Here is a 20,587-nt window from a genome sequence, read left to right as displayed (position 1 = left end):
GTTCCAATTTTGTTCCGAGAACAAAAAGATAAAAAAATTATTTAGAAACAGAAACAAAAACAAAGAGTGTTTCCATGCAGGCCCATAAAGTTTTATGGCAAGAAACAGAATATTTGTAGTACAAAGTGCAGAAAAATTCAAAATTAACACCCCCGCCGCCTCTGGAAAAAAGAAAGGAAAGAAGGAAGTTCCTAAAAATCATGCTAAACCGCGAAATAAACCGCCTGCGTAAAATTCAATTTTCCAAATATTTAAAAAGGACTGCAAACTGTCAATTCAATTCAATTCAATTCAATCCCCAAGGGCCGCACGGAAAACAGAAATTAATTCGTAATTACCCCAAAGCCAAACCGCACGAAAAAGTCCCGAGATGCCGCGACGCGAATTCCCCTCTCGAATGCGCTCGGAATTCGAGCGATGATCGGAGCGGCGACCAACCAGATCCCGCCGCCGCCGCCGCCGCCGCAGCCGCAGCAAGCCGCGCCCGCCGCCGCCGCGATCCGGTTCCCCGACTCCGTCTACAACGCGCTCAGGGTGGGCGCCGTCTTCCAGCGGCTGTCGAAGCACCTCGCCACCATCGGCAAGGGCTCCGGCCTGTCGGCATCTTGCGGTACTTCCATGGAGTTCCTGAACTCGTGCCTCTGCCTCGCCAGGTACCGTCCCCCAGTGTCGCCACTCCCCCGTGCGTGTCGGCGCGGGCGTCTACTAGCGTCTAGAGCTTGTGAGCCTGTTCAAGCTGCGAACTTTCTGTCGAATCCTTTCTCGAACGGATGTTTTCGCAGCAATCATGCGTACTTCCGGCCCTTTGTAGTGTGTCTGTCGTGATTGTGGTGGATATTAGTATCGCCGTTTCGTGGATTGCTTGTTTCGCATTGCTCTGTCGTCCTCCCCCTTTTCGCCCCCCTTTTGTCTTTCTGTATTTGTATTTTCCTCTTGGCTCATTGGTTTCAGTGGTTTCGAGATTCAGAGGCATTGACTATGCGGTCGCGAACAATGAGGTTCTGCCCAAAGCTCACGAATTGCCTGTCTTATTGAAAAGGGTAAGTCTGGTGACGAACTGCGGTTGCGATGACTTTCGTTTCCGCCTTCTTCTTGCAACTTCCTTTTCTCGCTGTGTTGATTGATTGATTGCTCCATCAGAACAGCATGTGAATGGGTCGCTTTTGCTGAACTGTAGCTTGATTAGCATTTTGAATATGTACTTGCTCGTGAGGCGGGGACTTAAGCTTTGTTCTTTTGCACACACTCACGCACCCGCCTGCCTGCCTGCGCTTGCTTTTTGCAATTTGTGTTTTGTGGTCGTGTCTATTTAAGTCTTCGATTCAAGAGTGTCGTGTTAGGATGATGATTGAATTAGTCGAGGGAATTGAGTGCATGTCTTTATAGGTTTTGATCATGCTTGGTGCAACTTGTATTGATTCCATGCCATGATCGCCAATTCTCTGTTCTGTTGCTATGCATGCTGCCAGCGAGATTGCACCCTCATTTTGCAGATTGATTAACTAACAACAGTTAAAACATATTTCTTCTCTGGATGAGATTTATAGAACCTTGTGAGGCGTAGTGCAAATAAGTACTATTTCTTTTACTTAAGTCCCAGATTACCATAACTACCAGAAGGGTGCACCCCATGCAAGAGGAAAAGGTGTTTTCTATATCGGATACTATCATGTGGCAATGACACGTGTTGAAGAAAGTAAAGCATACACTAGAGTGCTGAAACTAGAATGCCAAATTGGATGGAAGTCCTGTTACAGGACATTGTAATTGGCTTGTTTAGCCTGGTCAGCTTTGCAAACAAGTGAAATACTTTCTCTATGCGAGAGAGAGTTTTACCCATTTTGGATACGGCTCTCTCTCTCTCTCTCTCTCTCTCTCTCTCTCTCTCTCAAGCGTGATGTTGTGAAACGTACTTAATATAATGTCTCATTAATTGATACCAGATATTTTAAGATTAAGTGTCTGTTCATACAATCTGCTGATGATTCATGCTTCCACCAACAAGACTGACATTGCTATGAAACAATAATTCTACATAGAATGTGGACATAAGAAAGACCTACATTGATCATTAAAGGGGAATTGATAAGAGAAGAATGGTTTGAACATTTTCTGTTGACATTCTTGATTGACTAAGTTGTCTGCATTCACATTTTTATGTGCTCATCCTTTTAGAGTATTACCCTTGTGCTGTTTCGTGTCCCAACAACAGGGCTGGCTGTTTGCCTGTTTACTGAAGAGCAATTTGTGGCTCCTATATTCCGTTTCATACATAAATTTTGGTTATTAAGATGATTTTCTCATCAAAGTTGACGTATATGCAGCTTACTTTTCTTTGAGGAATTTTCATGTTTCTAGCGGCTTTGATACGAGTATGCTGCACCCTGTGTGAATGGCTTCTTTTTCAACTTGTGGCATATTGGCTTTCATTCGCATAAAAATGTTGGATATAACTAGCAACATTATTATGGGAATATTATCTCCTCTTAAGAATGAGAATTGCAGAATTAGTTCGTTTTGACTACATTTATAGTAAACCATGGCTTCCTTAAGAGTAAAACAAGAAAAAAATTAAAGCTGGACCAAGAAAGAAGTCAGAAACGCCATTCTCTCGATTTTGATTTTTGGCTTTTGAGTTTTAAAGTGCTTGCTTTTTGGTTCTGTGACTGTGACTATCTGTTGGTGTCTGATGCCATGTTATCTTATCAAAGACTAATCCAATCTTCTTTTGTGTTATCTAGCTCTGCCTTCTTAAAGATGATAGTTTCTATCTTTCAGTTATAATGGTTCTGATGATCTCTGTTAAGGTAATTAACTTGATTTGACCTTGAATATCCTTAATTTCATGTTTCACAGCCAAATTTGTGGCTTTCATGAGTAATTTTCTTAATCTGACTGGAGTCTATCTCTATTTGTTTAACATTGTAGAATGCATGCAAATATAAATGGTTTTCAGAGAAGGATTGTCAAGAGCTCCTTGCCCTTGTTGATGAAGTAGGCTTTTTTCTGTTCTTTAACCATTTACTGTTATAATTGTAATTCTGGGCCGTTGATTTTGCTAGCATTTGCTGTTATAGATTGGGAAAAACTTTCAAAGTCCAAGAGATGCTGCCGTTGGAAGTACTGCCTCTTTTTCCCGAGTTTCAAGTATATTTGCAAGGTAAAGTCTTTAATGTTCATGTGATTTTCCACGTTTTTCAATTTCAATATGTTTTGAGTCCTACAGGGGGGTATTTGTTACATAAGGAGCCGCACTCATCATACAGTGTTTTGTTCCTCTGTCATACTTAATTTGTTGGTCAGATAGTACAGTTGATTGAATAGCTTTTATTATTCCTGGAGAAGAGCTAAGTTCAACCTGGTAGCGATGGGCTGTTTACTTGGAATTATCTTCATGGATCTAGGTGTCCCCTAGTTGGTCAGTGATAAGTGCAATTTCTATTTTAAAACTTGAACGATGTTTCAAGTTCTATGCATTAGATGCTCAGTTGAAGAACAGTATGAATACATTTGCTTTTCCATTGTAAATTTATTGAAGATGGTTCTTTGTTGGGATTGGGATAAATTAACTATCAGTTGCCGCTGAGATGTTCAGCTTGATCTTAATTTGCTTACCACTGATCATTGAGGGCATTGCTTCCTTATTTTCCTATCTTTATCTTGTATTATCACAGATTCTATCCACAGCTGAAGATGGGCTACGATCTTATTTCGCTGGAAGTAGAGGTAGTGTTTTTAGCATTTTTCTACTATGATTATTGTTGAGGGCCACCATCTGTATAAATTTGCTTTTCTGGTTGGTTTGCAGCCTGGATATGCAGCACTGGTCAATGATTTTCACATATCTAAGAGCATGGTGCACTCTCCAGAAGAGAAAATAGTGGGTAACCTTTGAATCTACCATTACAGTTTTGTAAACTTAATATAGCATATTCAGACAATTTGACAATGATTTTTGCTATGCATTGAGAAGCAACTTAAATATGCTGGCATGAGGTCTTTCCTAAAAGTGAGATGGATGACTGAGCATTGGTTGCTGCAAGTGTCTTAGAATATAAAAAAATATCATGATAATCTGTTGCATGCAGGACTCTTGACTCTTCTTGAAGGGGGGAAAGCTGTTTTTCTGATTCTGTTTGAAACTTTTTTTAGAAAATGAGAGAGTGGATATTTTTCTGTTCAGAAAGACTGAAATGAGAGACTAAATAGGAAAAAGAATGTAGAGGTAGGGTTAGGATTCAAGTTTTTCCTGTGTCCTGATGGGGATTTTCTATTTGGTGCCTGAATTCTTGATATTGACGTCTCTTCCATTATATGAACCAATGAGATTTGTACTTCTTTTTGCTAGCAGTATGAGATTTATAGTCTTCATCCACAAGTAGTCCTGATCTTTTCATTTTTTTTTCTTATCTTGACATAGCAATTCTGTATGATTCAGATATTTGCACTCTATCCAGAGTCATTGGAATTTCGATGCTATAAAGATCTTTTTCATCTGCTTCCTTCCATTTGCATGTACAATTTATTGAGAGATTTTAATTTTTTCATTTGGTTTTGGTGTATGCATACATAATTGCCTACATATGTGTTTCCAGCCGTGTGGATGATTCTTGTGCTGTGGGCTTGTAATGTTTAAATAGTACAACCTGCTTCCTCTTTCTCATCAAGTTTTTTTAACAGAGATCTTGAGATAAGAATGACAGAAATTTTGCTGCCATATTGTCTTTCTTGCAGAGGTTATTTGTAGCACATACAGATAACATAGAGACATCTGCATGTATCGTAACTCCTCCAGAAGTAAGGTGTGACTTTTCCTGATTCAGTTAAATTCCTAAATGTGATTTGTTTGAGTTATTCTAATTTCCTTATCTTCTTTGTTCAATTTTGTAGCTTTCTACTAAATGGAAAAGGAGTAGAGAGAAGGACCAATACTTTCGTGGTTCGTGTCTTTCTGAATGCTTTAGATGAACTCAATGTATTAGTGAGGCAGTAAAATCAGATAAAGAATTATCTGGTTTCTCTTTTCCTTTTATCCGCAAGTGTTATAATTTATTTTCTTGGATGCTGTTAGGATACTGGACCTCAGATGCCTACTAATGTCACTCAAATGCTTAAATATGGCACAAACCTTCTCCAAGCTGTTGGCCAGTTCAATGGTATGCTTGAATAAATATTTTCCCCCTCGCTCTTTTTGTGTTTGTTTTCTCAGAGAGAGCCTTGCCAAGTGACTTGTTTAATTTTTGAAAAGGTCATTACATGATAATCATTGCCTTTATGAGTGTGGCGTCGCCACCTGATTCATCAACACTATTAGATTATGTTCCAGCAACCATTGCTGCAACAGATTCAGGTGCGTTGTTTAAGAGGAAAGTTTGGTTGATGCAATTTGCTTAGCAGTTGCTGCATATTCTCATTGTTCCATTGCCTAAGAGAATTTTTTTTTTTTTTTGTGCTCTTCTCCATATTTCAGACTCCGACATAGTAGAGGTGGCATCTCGTATAAGTCTCAATTGTCCCATAAGGTTTGCCTGATCTATTGTCAACATTGTTACTATGTTATTTTCAGTTCTTTTTTAGTTACCGTTGCTTGGTCTATGCTTGGGCTAGTCGTGCAGTAAGTTTGAAGTACATAGAGAAACATGTTTGGTTAAGAATTAGGATTCTGAAAGGATGAGTCAACGTGTATCTAATTTGACCTAAGTCTTGGACTTTTAGGATGATTTATATGAAAATAAAAGGTGTAGACCCACAATTCTTTGAAAATTTTCTTTAGAAGGGGATATATATATATATATTTTTTTTTCAGATGCTTTGTTAGATGTTGGTACCACGGGTCATTAGTTGTTGCTTCCTTAGTTATAGCATGTTTAATAGATAACAACTACTCATTTGATTGATATGATATGGGCTGCTTGTGGGAAAGTGAACTTAGGTGAAAGACATGACTCTGAAGACTAGTAATTATTATGTTTAGACAGTTGATGTAGAATTCTTCCTGCTTATTAGATAATTATTCTATATCACCTACTGCGAGAGTTACTTATGGATTGCTAGGTACTTGTCTGTTTCACAATTGCCAAACTGTATGATAGTTCATTTGGAAGCTTGATTCTCTGAAATTTAGGTTTTTGCTGCCTATGCTGAGTTTTTGCCTTCTCCTTTGAAATGTTGTTTGATTTATATAGCTCACGTACATTGTTAGTCTTTAAGCTTCCGGTGTTGATTCTTTTGAAGCTATTTCTATATTGATAATGCCATATCCTTTTCATATTAAACAGCCGTACCCGTATCCAATTACCTGTTAAAGGACATTCCTGCAAGCACCATCAGGTGAGTGCTCATTATGCCAATCTATGATGGTATTTTGAAGCATAGTTGATTGGAATTAACTGTCGATTTTGGCTTGCCATAGCTCTAGAATGATGATAAGACAACTATAAAGCTTTTCGTCATCTCATTGCTTGATACAAGTTACTGGTTGCTAGGAAAAGCCTTTCTGTTGTTGTTCATTACCTGAATCTGTTAAAGTTTCATGACAATTTCGTGATGTGGTAGTGTTGATGAAGTCTGAAAGTTCATGCTGATCTTGGAATTACTTTGGCCTCTTTCCCAGCTACTTAAGTAATCTGTGACATGTGCCTCTTGTAGTGTTTTGATTATAGGAATTTTCTCAGCATAAATTCAAGCAAACCATCTTGGCGCTGCCCTCATTGCAATCAACCTGTCTGCTTTACTGACATCCGTGTTGATCAAAACATTGTGAAGGTAAGTTGGTAATTTTGGTCATCTTCCATATGCTATTTTTGAAGCAATAAGGTACATCTTCACGCACTGTCAATCATGAAGTTCTTATTTTCAGTATATTCTGTCTGACAGGTCCTGCAAGAAGTGGGTGATGACATTTCTGAGGTGACAATCACTCTTGATGGTTCATGGAAGGCAGTTATGGAGTGTGATGATGATCTACACAAGACTCCCAATGAGACCCGGAACTGCCTTAAACGAGGGTCTGAGCAGCAAAAATGTACTGTTTCTCCAAATGCCATTTCCAATGTTTTGGATCTAACGGGGGACGACGACGAAATGGATGGGGCCTTTACTTCTGAATCTGAAGACAGGAAACCTTTGCAATCTGATTTTATGATTCAGAGCATCCCAACAAATCCATCTTTGCCATCTATACTAAACAGTGGAAGCACTGTAACCCAACTTGCTCAATTGGGAAATAACTTGCCTGGATTCGTTCAAACTCCTTCCACATCAAATGCCGGGCAGGAGATGCAAATACATGGGGGTCTACCACAGGCAATCTCTATGATTGTCACTTTGCCATTGGTTGGTGCCATCCCTCCTGCACCAGCTCAAGATGCTCAATTACTTGGAAATGCTAATTTCATGGACTCTGTGAGGCAAACTCATTTGTCTGTTCCCAATACTCGACAAATACAACAGTCACCAGTCATAAATACTGCTGTTGGAAGTGAATATGGGAATATGCCCTCCATACCTAGACATGCAACTAGAGCTTCTGTAGGAATGCCGGTCCCCCCAGCCCGGGCCCAGACACCAAGCCCATTGCAGCCACAGAGTATGATGAATTCTATGATGCCCAGTGGTCCTTCCATGGCTCCGCAGCCTACAATGTCTACGACTCAGCCATTAGAAGGTTTTGGAAGTGCAGGAATGCATGTGGAGAGGCAGCAGCAAATTTCTAGACCTCCTGTTAATACCCTTCAAGTCTCAAACATTCCTCCATCAGCATTGCTCCGGAGCTCATCAATGCAGGTTTGTTTTTCCTTGTGTTGCATGTTCCTAGATTGGGAAGATTCCGGTCAATTAGTATCATTAATATTTTAAAAGAACCAGAAGAGATAGGTTAGCTTTGCTTGTCTGATACATTTTCTACTGAAACGATATTGTCAGGATCGATCATTCTCCACGGGACAATCAGCCCAAATGCCTGTGGTGCGCCCATCTCCTGGTCAACTCCATGGTCGTTCTAGAACGTCCTCTGGACTGTTCCAAACAGTCCAAAACTCGCACTTGCAGCAATCTCTGAACATGGTGACTTCACCATCCACTACCCATTCTCCAAGCATGGGTAGACCATTTCTTCCCCGTACTCTAGCTCCAGTCAGTCAGACACCCAGCTCGTCGAGATTCTGGCCTTCTGCTCAACAGCCAGCCATGCCTGCACAGACTCCGGTGCAGTCGCAGAATCAACCCTCGAGAATGCGGGATTATGTAGTTGATAGATTGAGGGCATCAGCAGGTGACCAGAGAGCTAACACCGGGGTACACGCTCCCTCAGGTGTCGACGGTACTAGGGAGTTGTCGGTGGAGCAGAACTGGCGTCCACGTCAAATGCGCGGAAGCATTACTGAACGGTTGCACTTGGATAATAATCTCAATGTGATCCGGCCAACCCAACAGGCTCAAGCTACTCCACCCCCACCCGCTGTGGGTTCCAGTTCATCCTCGCCTACGGTTGCGCCTCACCTACGGGTTCCTAATCCTATGGTCAATAGCAGAAGTCATCTAGGTTATCCGCGGGGCACCCAGTGACCAAGCTAGATCATCCTACCACAACGATCGCAGATGAAGGACCGATTTTGGATTTAAGGGTGGCTGGTGGTTTTGTGCAGGTTTTTCTTGGTGTAAAGATCGATATAATCGGTTAGCCCTGGTAGATGTGCGCGCGATGTTGTCTGTAGTAAATGTCATCTTTCTTGCAATGGACAGAGTTGATGTATTTTCAGACAATTTCTTCATGGTCTTTTTTTTTTTTCTTCTTCCCCCGATTTTCACGTTCCTTGTATGGTACATAAGTAAAAATCAGTATCACAGGAAAAAAATGGAAATCGAGAAGCTTACGTCCTCTTTTTAAACTTTTCAAATAGTCAATTTAGAGGGCAATTCAAAAATTCCCAAACGAGAAAAAAGAATGTGTCTCGATTTCTTCTTGACATGCCAGAAATCATAGAATGGTGTATCACATTGTTTGCGGACATGAGTTTTAAAAGTTACCGTTTATTTTGTGAAAAACATATAATTTGAAAAATAAAATTATATTTTTTTTAAAATAATCGTTTATGGATTGAAATAATAGATCAATGATTAGTATTTTTATTATTGACAATAATTTATATCTTAATATTTTTGTGGATGATAAAAATATATTTTATCTGTTCAATCTTGTATGCATAGAAGCTATTAATTTTTCAAATCATTCATTTACTGCAAAATAGATAAATTTAAAAAACCACTTGTTTTCCACGTGCCACTCACGTGCTACAGTCCATCCCATGATATTTTTTTCCTATTTAAAGGCCGAGAGCTGGTCGCGCCAATTTCTGCCACTTTCGTTTCTTCCAAATTTCCCTCACGCTCCCGCCGGACGGAGAAGAGCGGAAATGGAATGTCTCCGCGAATCTTCGCTGACGTTCTTCTCCGATCAACGGCGGTGCTGCGCCGACGTCCTCCCTCCGGCCGAAGCCCGCGCCAGGATCGAAGTCGCCGTGCTCGGCTTCCTCCGGACCTTGACTTCCCGCGATCCCGCCATCTCGCATCTTCCCCTGGTAGTTCCCCGCCGTCCTTCTTTTTCCTCTCCATTTCCGCTCGCGATCGCGTTTTCTCGTAAGTTCGACGGAGCGCGCGAGGAAGAGAGAGGTTCGCGAGCTCGCTTCGAAGATTGGAACGTGGATGTAGCAACTTCTATGCTGCAGCGTCGAGGATGTTTTCGTGCTTCTGATCTGATCGCGAGAGCTCGGGCCGATGTGAGAGTGTTTCGATATGCGTCGTCCAGGTTGAGATAGAGATTCCGTGATTGCTGCTTCCGAAATTGAAATAAGAGATCGTTCCGATGCAGCTAAATGCTTTTCGAGTTGCGGAACGTGTGCTTGTGGCAAGCGAGTGTGGTAGAGATTTGCACGCCTGAAGCTGAGTTCAGGCCGATGTGAGAGTGTTTAGATATGCTTTGTCGAGCTTGAGATCGAGATTCCGTGATTGCTGCTTCCAAATTGAAATAGGAGATTGGTCTGATGCAATTAAGTGCTTTTTGAGTTGCGGAATGTGTGCTTGTAGCAAGCAAGTATGCTAGAGATTTACGTAGCTGGAGTTGGAGTTGGAATCTGGATAGTCATCTGCTGAAGTTTTTTTTTTTTTTCTGTCTATTCTTTTATTTTTTCCTGCCTGTGACATGTGACTGTTGAGGATGTGAAAGTTGAACTGCCATCGCTCGTCTCTCTATTCGACTTCAAGAATCGTGTCTGTGGATGTGTGCAGATTAATAGGACGTCGAGCAACAGCAGAGTGAATCACGGACTGCTTACTGACATTTCGTGGATTTTCTCTCTCATTCATTCTGCACGAGGTCTTTGATGAGAGCTAATAATACTAAAGCCTTCATTAGAGGTACTTTCCCTATTTCTATGATCAAGATCACCTACCTTCTTTTCCAAACAGGCAAGTGTAAAAGCGTTCGACATAATAGATGTGGCTTGAATCTTTTGCAGTCTGGAAGGTTATGGAGATGTGTTATCAGATCTTGATTCAGGAGAAGAAAGTCACCCAGAGGGAGCTTTACTACAAACTGCTTTGCACGTCATCAGAGTACTTCACTTCCCAATTGCAAGTTAATAAGGCAATCCAAGGTCAGCATTGATGTCCAAATCCTGAGTTAATGGTGCCAGTGATTGCTTTGCATACATTTGATGAGTACAGGATGTAAAAATGAGCAGATACCGTAGCACTGCTTCGTTGTAGCCGATACAGTCTTGGAATCATGGCCTCTAGCAGAGGACTTGTAGCTGGAAGACTGTTGCTGCAGGTACCTGCTCTCAAGACTTTTCAGAATCTCCTGCGTTTGTTTTGTGATTCAGTGATATCCCCAAATAGCTTATTGGCAATACCGTGTTTACTCTCTTGTGTAAACATTAAATTGGATGATTGGTAGACCATTGTTTCATCGCAAGCCATGGAAGAGATTGTTAATTGCAATCAGAGGAGACCATCAATGCTAATGTCTAGTATTCTCATCTTTTTGAAATGTCGCTACACCCAAACTTAAAAGTTTCCTGAGTGGTCAACTGAGCAGAACATTTGCATAACTTGATGTAGCTTTAGAAAAAGGAATTTCTTGAATGTTTATAATTTCCTTGGGATGGTTTCTTCTCCTTGTGTTAAACCCATATTTGTTGCAGTCATAGTTGACAAGAAGACTGCCTTTTGTGTGTGGATGTGCTCTAGTTTACCTCCATTGCATTTTGATGAGGATTCGTATTTCTGTTGCCTTCTCTGTCTGCTTACGTTGAGACGTGCTCCAGGAGCCAAACAAGGAGATTGTTGACTGCTGTTCATGTGGCTCTTCCGGGTATCCTATATCTGGTGACTTGAATTTGCTGGAGAAGTTGATTATGAAGACTGATGCACGCTACATCATCCTAGTCGAGAAGGTAATTTGGTTAGTCAATTTTCAGAAAGTCAACACCTGATAGATTCCGCCATCACGTATTTATTAGACATACTTTGAGGTTATCTTCTTGGCCTAGCATGCAATATTCCAGCGACTGGTAGATGATCATGTGTTCAATCAGATCCCAAGCATACTAATCACAGCCAAAGGGTATCCAGATATTGCAACAAGGTAGCACATTCAGCAGGTCTTTCACTCTTTAGCAAACCAATCTGAAGCAACTGGCAGAGCAAAGCTGAAATCTTGAAAGGACCGTGTTGCTAGAGTTATGTCAAAGCCTGCTTTGCTATGTGATGCAGGTTTTTTCTCCACCGAATGAGCCAGAATTTTCCAAACTTGCCAATTCTGGCATTGGTAGACTGGTGAGGGAAATCTTTTCTCCTTTCTACTGCGTGGTGTAATGTATCTTCTGTAGTTGAATATACCCCTGTTAAATTTCTACATTCTGACCATGCAAGGAATCCAGCTGGATTAGCTATACTGTGCACCTTTAAATTTGGGAGCATTGGAATGGGTCTAGAAGCATTTCGATATGGTGCACTCATGAAAGTTTCATTTTGAAATACATGTTATGAGCACATCTGTATCCTTTCAAGTAGAATGCAGTTCTTACTACCTATTCTCTACTCTTTTTTTCTTGTTTTTCTTTTTGACATTGCACCATCAGCTTGCAATGTGAAGTGGTTGGGATTGCGAGGGAGTGATATGGAACTGATACCAGAAGAATCTTTTACTCCTCTTAAGCCAAAAGATATTGGAATAGCAAAAAGTCTGATGTCCTCCAAGCTCTTGCAGGTAAATTCCACGTCACTGCAGTGGTGCCTTAGATGAAACAACACTACACAAAGTAAGCCAATGGAACCGCTTTGGTTAATTTAATTGGCATTCTGCAGGATAAGTACCAGGAGGAATTGGCATTCATGACTGAGACTGGTCGGAGAGCCGAAATCGAAGCTCTGTACTTCCACGGGTATGATTATTTGGGGAAGTACATTGCTAAAAAGATCGTGCAGGTTGATTACATTTGATTAACCAATCACGAGTTGAGCACAATAGTGCAAGATGAATACGGGGAGGTGAAGAGGCTCGAGAAATTGCGCAGTGTAGTTTACTTACCAAAAAGCCAAAGATGATAGCAGGTAAAGCTGCTTTTTCGACCGAAGTTGAGTTTCTTATTGAAAGCGGGGAGGGAATAGAAGGCGCTCCGATTTCTTGCAGCATAATGTAATCAAAATAACCTCTCTGAACTAATGCTAGTATGAATGGTCCTCGATCTATCCCCGAATAAGTTGTCTGAAAAGAGCAACCTCAACTCTATATAGGGCAGAATCCTTTTTCTCCTTAACCTTACTATGAGCCTATTATCTTTTTACCGATTCACAACGACTTTGCTTAAATCATATAGGCCTGCGAGAGTAGGATTCGCTTTTCAGCAGCCTGTTATCTTTGTACGCAATATGCTTAAGTTTCGAAAATATAGGGCCGCCTAACCATGTAAATGAGGTTAGGAAGGAGTGCATAGTGACCTCTCATGTACAATTTCAGAGACTTTAAATTTTTTTGTCGCAATCACACACAAACAAGAAAAGAAAATCATTAGGTTTTCATTGTGAATCCATAGGAACCCTTAAATCTTGCGTATCTAGTCAGACTAAACAGTCAATGTATCTAAACGCTTGAACTAAGTGTATGGCAAGCTCATAGTTTCTTCTTCAAATTGAATTCCAATCCGAATTTATTCTTGTATACAGTAGAGGTCATTTTCCCCGTTCTGTACCCAAAGATCGTTCGTCTCGATTGAACAATCTTGTAAAGCGATACGACGACAAATGAGGCTGGGGCTAGTGAAGCAAAACCGATAAATCTTTAAAAAAAATTTCTCCCGATTTCGTGAAATTGGGGAAAAGCATGTTTGGCAAGTTTCAGCATCATCGCCGGGATTAAATAGACAAAAATCCCCCCCCGAGCATCTAGCACCAGAGATTCGTTGTGGGCTAAAAACGTGGCGCACATTCAAAGCGTGCTTCACGACTCCCTCCTCCCCTCCCTCCTTCCTCCCATCACCAGACGCTTCGGCCCGAGCTGAGCCAGAAGCAGAGCGAAAGACCAAAACTCAGCAGCGCTCAACCACCACCAGACAACCGCAAATTGCCCGTTCCTTCTTCTCCTCCGTCGCCTCCCATGGCCGCCCACCTCCACCTCCACGCCTCTTCGCTTCTTCCCGCCGGCATAGTCGCCCGCAACGGGAAGTCGCTCTCCCTTGCCTTCGTTTCTGATAAGAGCCAGAGTTTCTTCGTACGACCCGCCTCGGCCCCGGCCCTCAGGGCGGCGGGCTCGCCGCGTGTCGTCGCGGCCGTGAACACGGCCGTGGGCGGGGCCCCGCCGGCCGCCGCCGCGCCTCCCAAGACGCTGCCGTTTAGGGTGGGCCACGGCTTCGATCTCCACAGGCTGGAGCCCGGGTACCCTCTGATCATCGGCGGCATCGATATACCTCACGACAGAGGCTGCGAGGCTCACTCTGATGGTGATTCATTCCGTTCTTGTCGTCGTCGTCATTCTTATTTCGAAAGAATTACTTTACAGTTAGTGGGTGTTTCGGTTGTTGTTTCATTGGGCGGTTCTTTGCTTTTGTTGTTGTTGTTCTTTGGAGTGAAATTCGATTCGTGGGTGTTTGAGTGATTGCTGTTGTGACGCTGGGGTTGTCTTTGTTGATGCAGGGGATGTGCTGCTTCACTGCGTGGTGGACGCGATTTTGGGAGCTCTGGGGCTTCCGGATATAGGGCAGATATTCCCGGATTCCGATCCCAAGTGGAAGGGTGCGCCTTCGTCCGTTTTCATCAAGGAAGCCGTGAGTTGACCCTGACCCACCCATTCTTTCACGACTCGCGTGTGACGTGGCTTGCTCTGTTCGCTGATAATAGTTTTGAACGTCGCATGTTTCGGTGCATAAGCATGGTTCTCAATGGAAGGTGATCTGACAAGATGATGGCAGTTGACAATGTGTGGTTCATCTGTCGAGGGTTTCGCTGGGGTTTCTTGTTTACAAAATCCTCCCCTTGCCATGTTGATTGGCCGTGGTTAATTTTATCCTGTCGTTTGCTTGAGGATAAGGTAGAGCAACTGCTGCTTGAGTGTCATGTGTTGTGTATGAATGAGTGAAGTGATGAACTTGAGATGAGGGTTGACCTGAATAGTAATTAAGATCATTAACTTAGGTCATTTCAGGGGCATGAATAAGAGGTCAAGATGATCAAGATAGTTCCACTAGCAAAATCCTCTCTTTTACTGCAGGAATGAGTGTTTTAGAAGGTCAAACTTATTCTTGGCATAGTGTGATCTTGCTCTTTTTTGTTGGAATTATTCCCAGTATCCTTGTATGAAGACATGAATGTGCTCTGTGATGTTCTGTTGTTGTGCCTATATGTAATTGCTGACCTTTGTTTTTGTTAACTACGTCTTCTCCTTATCGAGCATATGGGCATAAGACATTTTTACTGTAGGGATAAGAATTAAGAAAACAGAGACTTGCTAGATGATGATCTTAAAAGTTTGTAGATTGCCCTGTGGAGGGCTTCATAATGTTGTAGGAACGGCACTAGTCAGTGGTGGCAGTTTTTGGGTATTTAGTGCATTGCAACTTTTAGTGGAATGCACAAGTCACGGGTTGAAGATGAAAATTGTTATATTTGCCCAGAATCTGCTTGAAGCGGATGTTTCATTCATTGCAGTCACCTGTATTATTTGTATAGGAAGACTCCTCTCTGCAGCTTCTGATGGTATAATCAGCGTATTCCGCCTCCTTGCTTTCAGTTTGTAAATATTAGCAATTTAACTTTGTTGATTTGTGTGATGGTACCTTCAGGTTCGGCTCATGCATGAGGCAGGCTATGAGATTGGAAACTTGGATGCCACCTTGATTCTCCAGAGACCAAAAGTCAGCCCGCACAAGGAAGCCATCAGGCAAAACCTATGTGAGTTGCTTGGAGCAGATCCGACTGTTGTTAACCTCAAAGCAAAAACTCACGAGAAGGTTGATAGCCTCGGAGAAAACCGGAGTATAGCAGCTCATACTGTGGTTCTCCTTATGCGGAAGTGAAGGATATGCGGATATCACACGCCATTAAACAACTGCAGCTCTTCATTTATGTAGCATCAAAGGGTAAGAGGATAAAAGGATAGAATGTTAATTACACTTCCCCCATGTGAGCAATAAAGTCCAACCTTTCCTGAACACGTGCGGTGCACTAATAGTAAGTCAGCAATATACGTCTCATCATATCTGCAGCTCATGTCCAAATGTTGTAACTTACGGATGGCAAGTCATGTGGGTTCAGCATCTTGTGTTGAACCAGTTTCATACACGATTTGCTGACCGACTCTGGGGACAGGCCATGGTGAGCTTGTAGCCATTCTTTCACACGGCCTCTTCATGATTGAATTTGTAACTAGGATCTAGATCATCAAGCAGAGAAGTGGATATGAATTCACCAAAATTCATCAAAGTAACCTGGTAGATAAGATTATGGTCTTACTGGCTATGATCATCGTAAGCTTTTCTCAGTTATATACCGGGTGAAGATTGCTGGAAAGAAAGACTCGAAAGGACCACCATAAAGCCAAAGGTTCTGATAATCGTGGACACGATATGTTTACTTCTCTGCGTCTTTCCAATTTACGTGGCCAGCATGAATCTCATCACTGCTGGTTCGGAGAAGATTGAGTGAGAATGGTCCACCATTATAAGTTTGTTAACCAGGATGGTATATGCAAGTAAAGACAATGTCTTTAAAGATGAACGAAAGAGCATCCCCTGATCCATCTGTGGCTCCATTTTTTTCTTCAACTTATTTTATAGGGGAATATATGCTGTCAAAGATGAGGGTTATAGTGATGTCATCAAATACTTCCAAACAACTCAATGAAGTAGAAGATTCATTTTTCAGTAAATTAGACAAGAACGGCGCTAGATTAGTTAAATGGCCTATCTCGGTTCGTGCTTATCGATCAAATTTAAGCAAACCCAGAAAAGGCGGCTAATGCAAGTTTTTTAATAAGAAAGTGACAACACAAATCGTTTTCGGCAGGAAAAGTCTAAGGCTACGCTTTCTTCCCTTGGTTTGGTTAAGAAATTGTCATGAAATTTCACTGAGTATATCCTTCTCGCTCGCAACTTGCCAGAAGTCACTTGACCTGACCAGTCACCAGAATATACCAAAAGCCAAATCAATTACTGATTCAACATGACCGAAGCATGGATCAAATTCAGTATCTGAACTTACTCTCTTTTTGAGAATCTTATATAATTCAACAGGATACCCTCCACAGGATTGTGAGGCTAAATTATGACAACAAGCTGCTAAAGGAATCTCAGGCATGGCTCTTTCATACCTTGAGTTCCTCAACTACACACTTATCTCTCTACGTGGATACCCTATGTACACACGAAAAACGGAAAGACACTAAAAAGCTAATATTCTAAAAAAGGTACTCCACATGCTCGTGTTCATAGGGCATAATCAACCTTCCTTAGTCAATCCTCTCTAGCGCACAAACCATGTCCTGACTGGGTCTGGAAGCACAAACAATTTTAACATATGACACAACTCGGGGGTTCTTCGTGGGGCACATAGTAATATGTGATCGGCGTAGAATAGTACGTTTGCAAGGCTTTAGCGAGATCTTCGTTCTTCTTGCCCTCGTCGTCTTTCTTGCCCTCATCTTCTTTGCCCGTCCCGACGCTCAAGATTTCTGTGCGCCAAGATTTCCTCAGTTTGCTCACCACCTTGACCGGGTCGAATTCGCCAGATACCGTTAGTTTGTTCTCCTTTAGGTCCATAGACAGAGATCCAATCCCTGGAAAGCATTATGTGACAAAGGTTGGTGATAAAGCCGAACGTTCGAAGCACAAGACGATGAGTTATTACAGTGACGATTTGTACATGCAGTGGGAGAATGAAGAGAAAAAACACAGAGAGAGAGAGAGAGAGAGAGAGAGAGAGAGAGAGAGAGAGAGAGAGAGCGAGAGAGTCAATACCTCCAAAACTAGAAACTACTTGCATGGCCTTCCTCTTTTGTCTTTCGTCATGTACCTCCACTTTGGCCACCAACTTCTGCAAAAGTTTGAGGAAAGCAAAAACCCTGTTAGATTTAGACTAAATATCAATCTCTTACGACGACTGAACTCAGACGTGCACAAGCTGGTGATAAACTAACGTTTAAACAAGTTGGCCATAAATAATCAATTATGAATAAGAATCCAAAGCATCATTTGATATTCCAAGCATTATTATTCATTTTCTACGATTTACAATTACAACAGCAAGGAAAAAAACGATAACTCAGTAAGCTTGAGACAGGGAGATGCCAAGAAAAGCGTTCAAGAAAGCCCACGAAAGAATACCGTCAAGAACCCCATCTCCCAGAAGTGCATAAATCCATTAACATGCAAAAAAGACAACTCGTTGAAGGACTTCAAGAAAATCTCACCGTCATGTCTCTTGGGTTTCGAGTACTGAGATTGGGGTCTGCGGTAACTTTAGTTTTGGGAAGGCAATAACGCTCGAATCACACTCGGAGCAAAGTAAAAACTTTAGCGTGGGCACGCATCGTAGACGAAACGGGTCGCATTATATAGAGTCGAGAGCCGCGAGCACGTGAGGAGTGCGTGAAAATGAGAAGTTTCTCGGAGGATACGAGGTGTGAACGAAGCGATAAGCTCCTTGACCGGCGGACGGAAGTCAAGTCAACATATAATAAAGAGTCGCCGGGGAAGGAGCCACACGGTTTCTCCGAAAATGAACGAGTCGAGACGATCGAGTTGCCCCTCGCGACACGGGAGTTTCGAAGTACCGTTTGGGGAGTGACTCGGTCGAGTCGTCCTCGCGACTTGGGGACCACTTCGAGCCGTCGTGAGTCTCGACCGATTGCAACCCTGTCGGTCCCGGCTGTTGACGGGTTCAAGCTTTTCTTTTTATAACGTGTCATAACGACAGCCATGTCGCTACATCCATTCTCCGGGTACGTGACTTTTTCTGACCTTTTAAAAAATTCTAGATTTATTGTACTTGCTTAAGTCAATACAAACTTTTTCAATTTGCTCGTTGAGTCGTAAATCTTTTTCACAATTTATCAATTAAATCATTTTGGTTGTTTTTGGTGGGAATTCGTCAACGGCCATTTTACATGGCACAGCTGAAGTTGATATGGACAATTCTTACAATTTTTTTAAAAATATACCAATTTTTTTATCTTCTTTTTTTTTTCCTTTCATTTTGGCCGGCAAGGGCCATAGTGGCCTAGTTAGTTGTGAGCAAGGGCCACGACCCAAGCCAGTGACTACCGAGGGCTTGCTAGCCAAAAAAAAAAAGGAAAAAAAAAAACAAGAGAAAGAAATAATAATAATAAAATGCGAAAAAAAAATCAAAATATTATTAAAAAATGTCTACGTTAACACCAGCTTGACGTATCATGTAAGATGACTAGCATCCATATTAATGATTTTCGATCAAAATTAGCAAAACATAAAAATATTTAAGAATAAATTGACAAATTACAATAGATTTAGGCTTTTCTTTTTTTTTTACTTCCCCACCTTTTGCGCAGGAAGGTTACAATATAGACCGCGTTGTTATACCACAACCACTGTTGTTGCTCGGAAATGGCGTTGTTCATGTGATTCCTTCCTTGAGATGTTTACCAAGCACCAATGCACATTGAAATTGAACCATCAATCAACCATCAGCTCTAACAATATTAATTGGGTGCACTTAGCAGAAGCCTAAATTGCTCTTTGTGGTGGTTGACTTGAATGCTAATTAGGGTATATTCACTGCTGCTTTAATGTCATGTGTTATGTATGAAGGAATGAGGCTTAGGCAGATTTATGATCATGCACTTAATATGGGGTCCGAATTTTGTAGGGTTCTGTCTGGGGTTGACCTGAACGCTAATGAAGATTATGCAGTTAGGTCATTTCAGAGGTCAAGATGATCAAAACTGTTCCACTAACAAAATTCTCTCCTTTACTGCTAGAATGAGTTTCTTAGAAGGTCAAAGTTAGTTTGGGCGTGGCATGGTCTTGATCCTTTCCCAGTATCAAAGGGAATCTGTGTTGTCTCGATGTTGTGCCAATATGAAATTGCTGACCTTTCAGTTAGTTTAATTCGTCCTCTCCTTATCAAGCGCACTGGAACTTCAGATACTTCTATTGTAAGGATAGTAAGAATTAAGAACACAGGTAGTAGCGAGATGATGATCTTACAAATCTGTAGTCTAGCCCTGCAGAGGGCTTTGTATTGCTGTGGGAATGGCACTAGTCAGCGGTGGCAGTTTTTTGGTTACTTAGTCGCATTACGACTTTAAGCGTCATCGAAAATCTTCATATTTGCTCCTAATCTGCTTAAAGCAGACATTTCATTCATTATTCAAAATTACCTGTGTCATGTGTATTCGAGCACTCATCTCTGCAGCTTCTGATAGTGTCATAGTCAGTGTATTCCACCTCCTTGCTTTCAGTTTGTAGATATTAGAAATGTAACCTTGTCCTTTTGCGTGATGGTACCCTCCGGTTCAGCTTATCCACAAGGCAGGTAATGAGTTTGGAAACTTGGATGCTGCCTTGATTCTCCAGAGACCAAAAGTCAGCCCAAACAGGGAAGCTATCAGGAAAAACGTGTGTGAGTTGCTCGGAGAAGATCCGACCGCCATTAAATTTAAAACAAAAACTCACGAGAAGGTCGATAGCCTTGGAGAAAACCGGAGTATTGCAGCTCATACTGTGGTTCTCCTTATGCAGAAGTGGAGGGTATGTGGATATCACATGCCATTAAACATCTGCAGCTCCTTATTTTTTGAGCATCAAATGGTAAGTTGAGTCTGAGAGGATAGAATGTTAATTACACTTCCCCTAAGTGAGCAATAAAGTCCAATCTTTCCTGACCATGTGCGGTTCACTGATAGCAAGTCATCTGGATTCAGCAACTCGTGTTGAACCAGTTAACGCACACGATTTGCTGACCAGCTCTCTAGACAGGCCATAGTGAGCTTGTAGCCATTCTTTCACACACTCTTCAAGAATGAATCTGTAACTAGGATCTAGACCATCAACCAAAGAAG

At 41.8% G+C, this 20,587-nt stretch overlaps 4 protein-coding genes across 4 annotated transcripts; 3 read left to right on the top strand and 1 right to left on the bottom strand.

Annotated features, from left to right (window-relative positions):
• Positions 1-311: 311 nt before the first annotated feature.
• Positions 312-8,881, top strand: LOC104443932 (E4 SUMO-protein ligase PIAL2). The gene is made up of 16 exons (XM_010057490.3): positions 312-653; positions 968-1,040; positions 2,742-2,807; positions 2,929-2,994; positions 3,078-3,160; positions 3,675-3,726; positions 3,809-3,880; positions 4,735-4,802; positions 4,891-4,939; positions 5,072-5,156; positions 5,249-5,350; positions 5,471-5,522; positions 6,279-6,330; positions 6,649-6,765; positions 6,877-7,785; positions 7,924-8,881. Exons 1-16 carry the CDS (start codon positions 418-420, stop codon positions 8,563-8,565), a joined length of 2,724 nt encoding a protein of 907 aa, XP_010055792.1. The 5' UTR covers positions 312-417; the 3' UTR covers positions 8,566-8,881.
• Positions 8,882-9,377: 496 nt separating this feature from the next.
• LOC104443931 (meiotic recombination protein SPO11-2) lies at positions 9,378-12,958 on the top strand. The gene is given in 11 exon segments (XM_010057489.3): positions 9,378-9,578; positions 10,285-10,342; positions 10,345-10,413; positions 10,515-10,652; positions 10,740-10,828; positions 11,325-11,453; positions 11,550-11,644; positions 11,773-11,835; positions 11,932-12,008; positions 12,141-12,268; positions 12,367-12,958. Coding segments are annotated over 11 exon segments (1,146 nt in total). The 5' UTR covers positions 9,378-9,413; the 3' UTR covers positions 12,502-12,958.
• Positions 12,959-13,439: 481 nt separating this feature from the next.
• LOC104443930 (2-C-methyl-D-erythritol 2,4-cyclodiphosphate synthase, chloroplastic) lies at positions 13,440-15,749 on the top strand. The gene is made up of 3 exons (XM_010057488.3): positions 13,440-13,997; positions 14,191-14,321; positions 15,336-15,749. Exons 1-3 carry the CDS (start codon positions 13,655-13,657, stop codon positions 15,567-15,569), a joined length of 708 nt encoding a protein of 235 aa, XP_010055790.1. The 5' UTR covers positions 13,440-13,654; the 3' UTR covers positions 15,570-15,749.
• Positions 15,750-16,725: 976 nt separating this feature from the next.
• On the bottom strand, positions 16,726-18,121 carry LOC104443929 (heavy metal-associated isoprenylated plant protein 39). Its single transcript, XM_010057487.3, has 3 exons — positions 17,960-18,121; positions 17,508-17,583; positions 16,726-17,326 (listed from the first exon to the last, which is right to left on the bottom strand). The coding sequence occupies exons 1-3, from the start codon at positions 17,963-17,965 to the stop codon at positions 17,061-17,063; spliced, it is 348 nt and encodes a 115-aa protein (XP_010055789.1). The 5' UTR covers positions 17,966-18,121; the 3' UTR covers positions 16,726-17,060.
• Positions 18,122-20,587: the final 2,466 nt, after the last annotated feature.

This window comes from Eucalyptus grandis, chromosome 5 (genome assembly GCF_016545825.1).
Source record: "Eucalyptus grandis isolate ANBG69807.140 chromosome 5, ASM1654582v1, whole genome shotgun sequence".
NCBI lineage: Eukaryota > Viridiplantae > Streptophyta > Magnoliopsida > Myrtales > Myrtaceae > Eucalyptus > Eucalyptus grandis.
Note: the sequence above shows the minus strand (reverse complement) of the source record. Positions and strands in the feature narration are given on the sequence as shown.

What these genes read in the sequence shown, in the direction of transcription:
- LOC104443932 (XM_010057490.3), top strand. Translation starts at nt 418, where the DNA reads ATGATCGGAGCGGCGACCAACCAGATCCCGCCGCCGCCGCCGCCGCCG. An exon ending in TTCTGATGATCTCTGTTAAG is followed by an intron (nt 2,808 to 2,928) that starts GTAATTAACTTG and finishes TTAACATTGTAG; the next exon opens with AATGCATGCAAATATAAATG. An exon ending in GAAGGACCAATACTTTCGTG is followed by an intron (nt 4,940 to 5,071) that starts GTTCGTGTCTTT and finishes GGATGCTGTTAG; the next exon opens with GATACTGGACCTCAGATGCC.
- LOC104443930 (XM_010057488.3), top strand. Translation starts at nt 13,655, where the DNA reads ATGGCCGCCCACCTCCACCTCCACGCCTCTTCGCTTCTTCCCGCCGGC. An exon ending in CTGCGAGGCTCACTCTGATG is followed by an intron (nt 13,998 to 14,190) that starts GTGATTCATTCC and finishes TTGTTGATGCAG; the next exon opens with GGGATGTGCTGCTTCACTGC. An exon ending in CCGTTTTCATCAAGGAAGCC is followed by an intron (nt 14,322 to 15,335) that starts GTGAGTTGACCC and finishes TGGTACCTTCAG; the next exon opens with GTTCGGCTCATGCATGAGGC.
- LOC104443929 (XM_010057487.3), bottom strand. An exon ending in AGTAGTTTCTAGTTTTGGAG is followed by an intron (nt 17,327 to 17,507) that starts GTATTGACTCTC and finishes AATGCTTTCCAG; the next exon opens with GGATTGGATCTCTGTCTATG.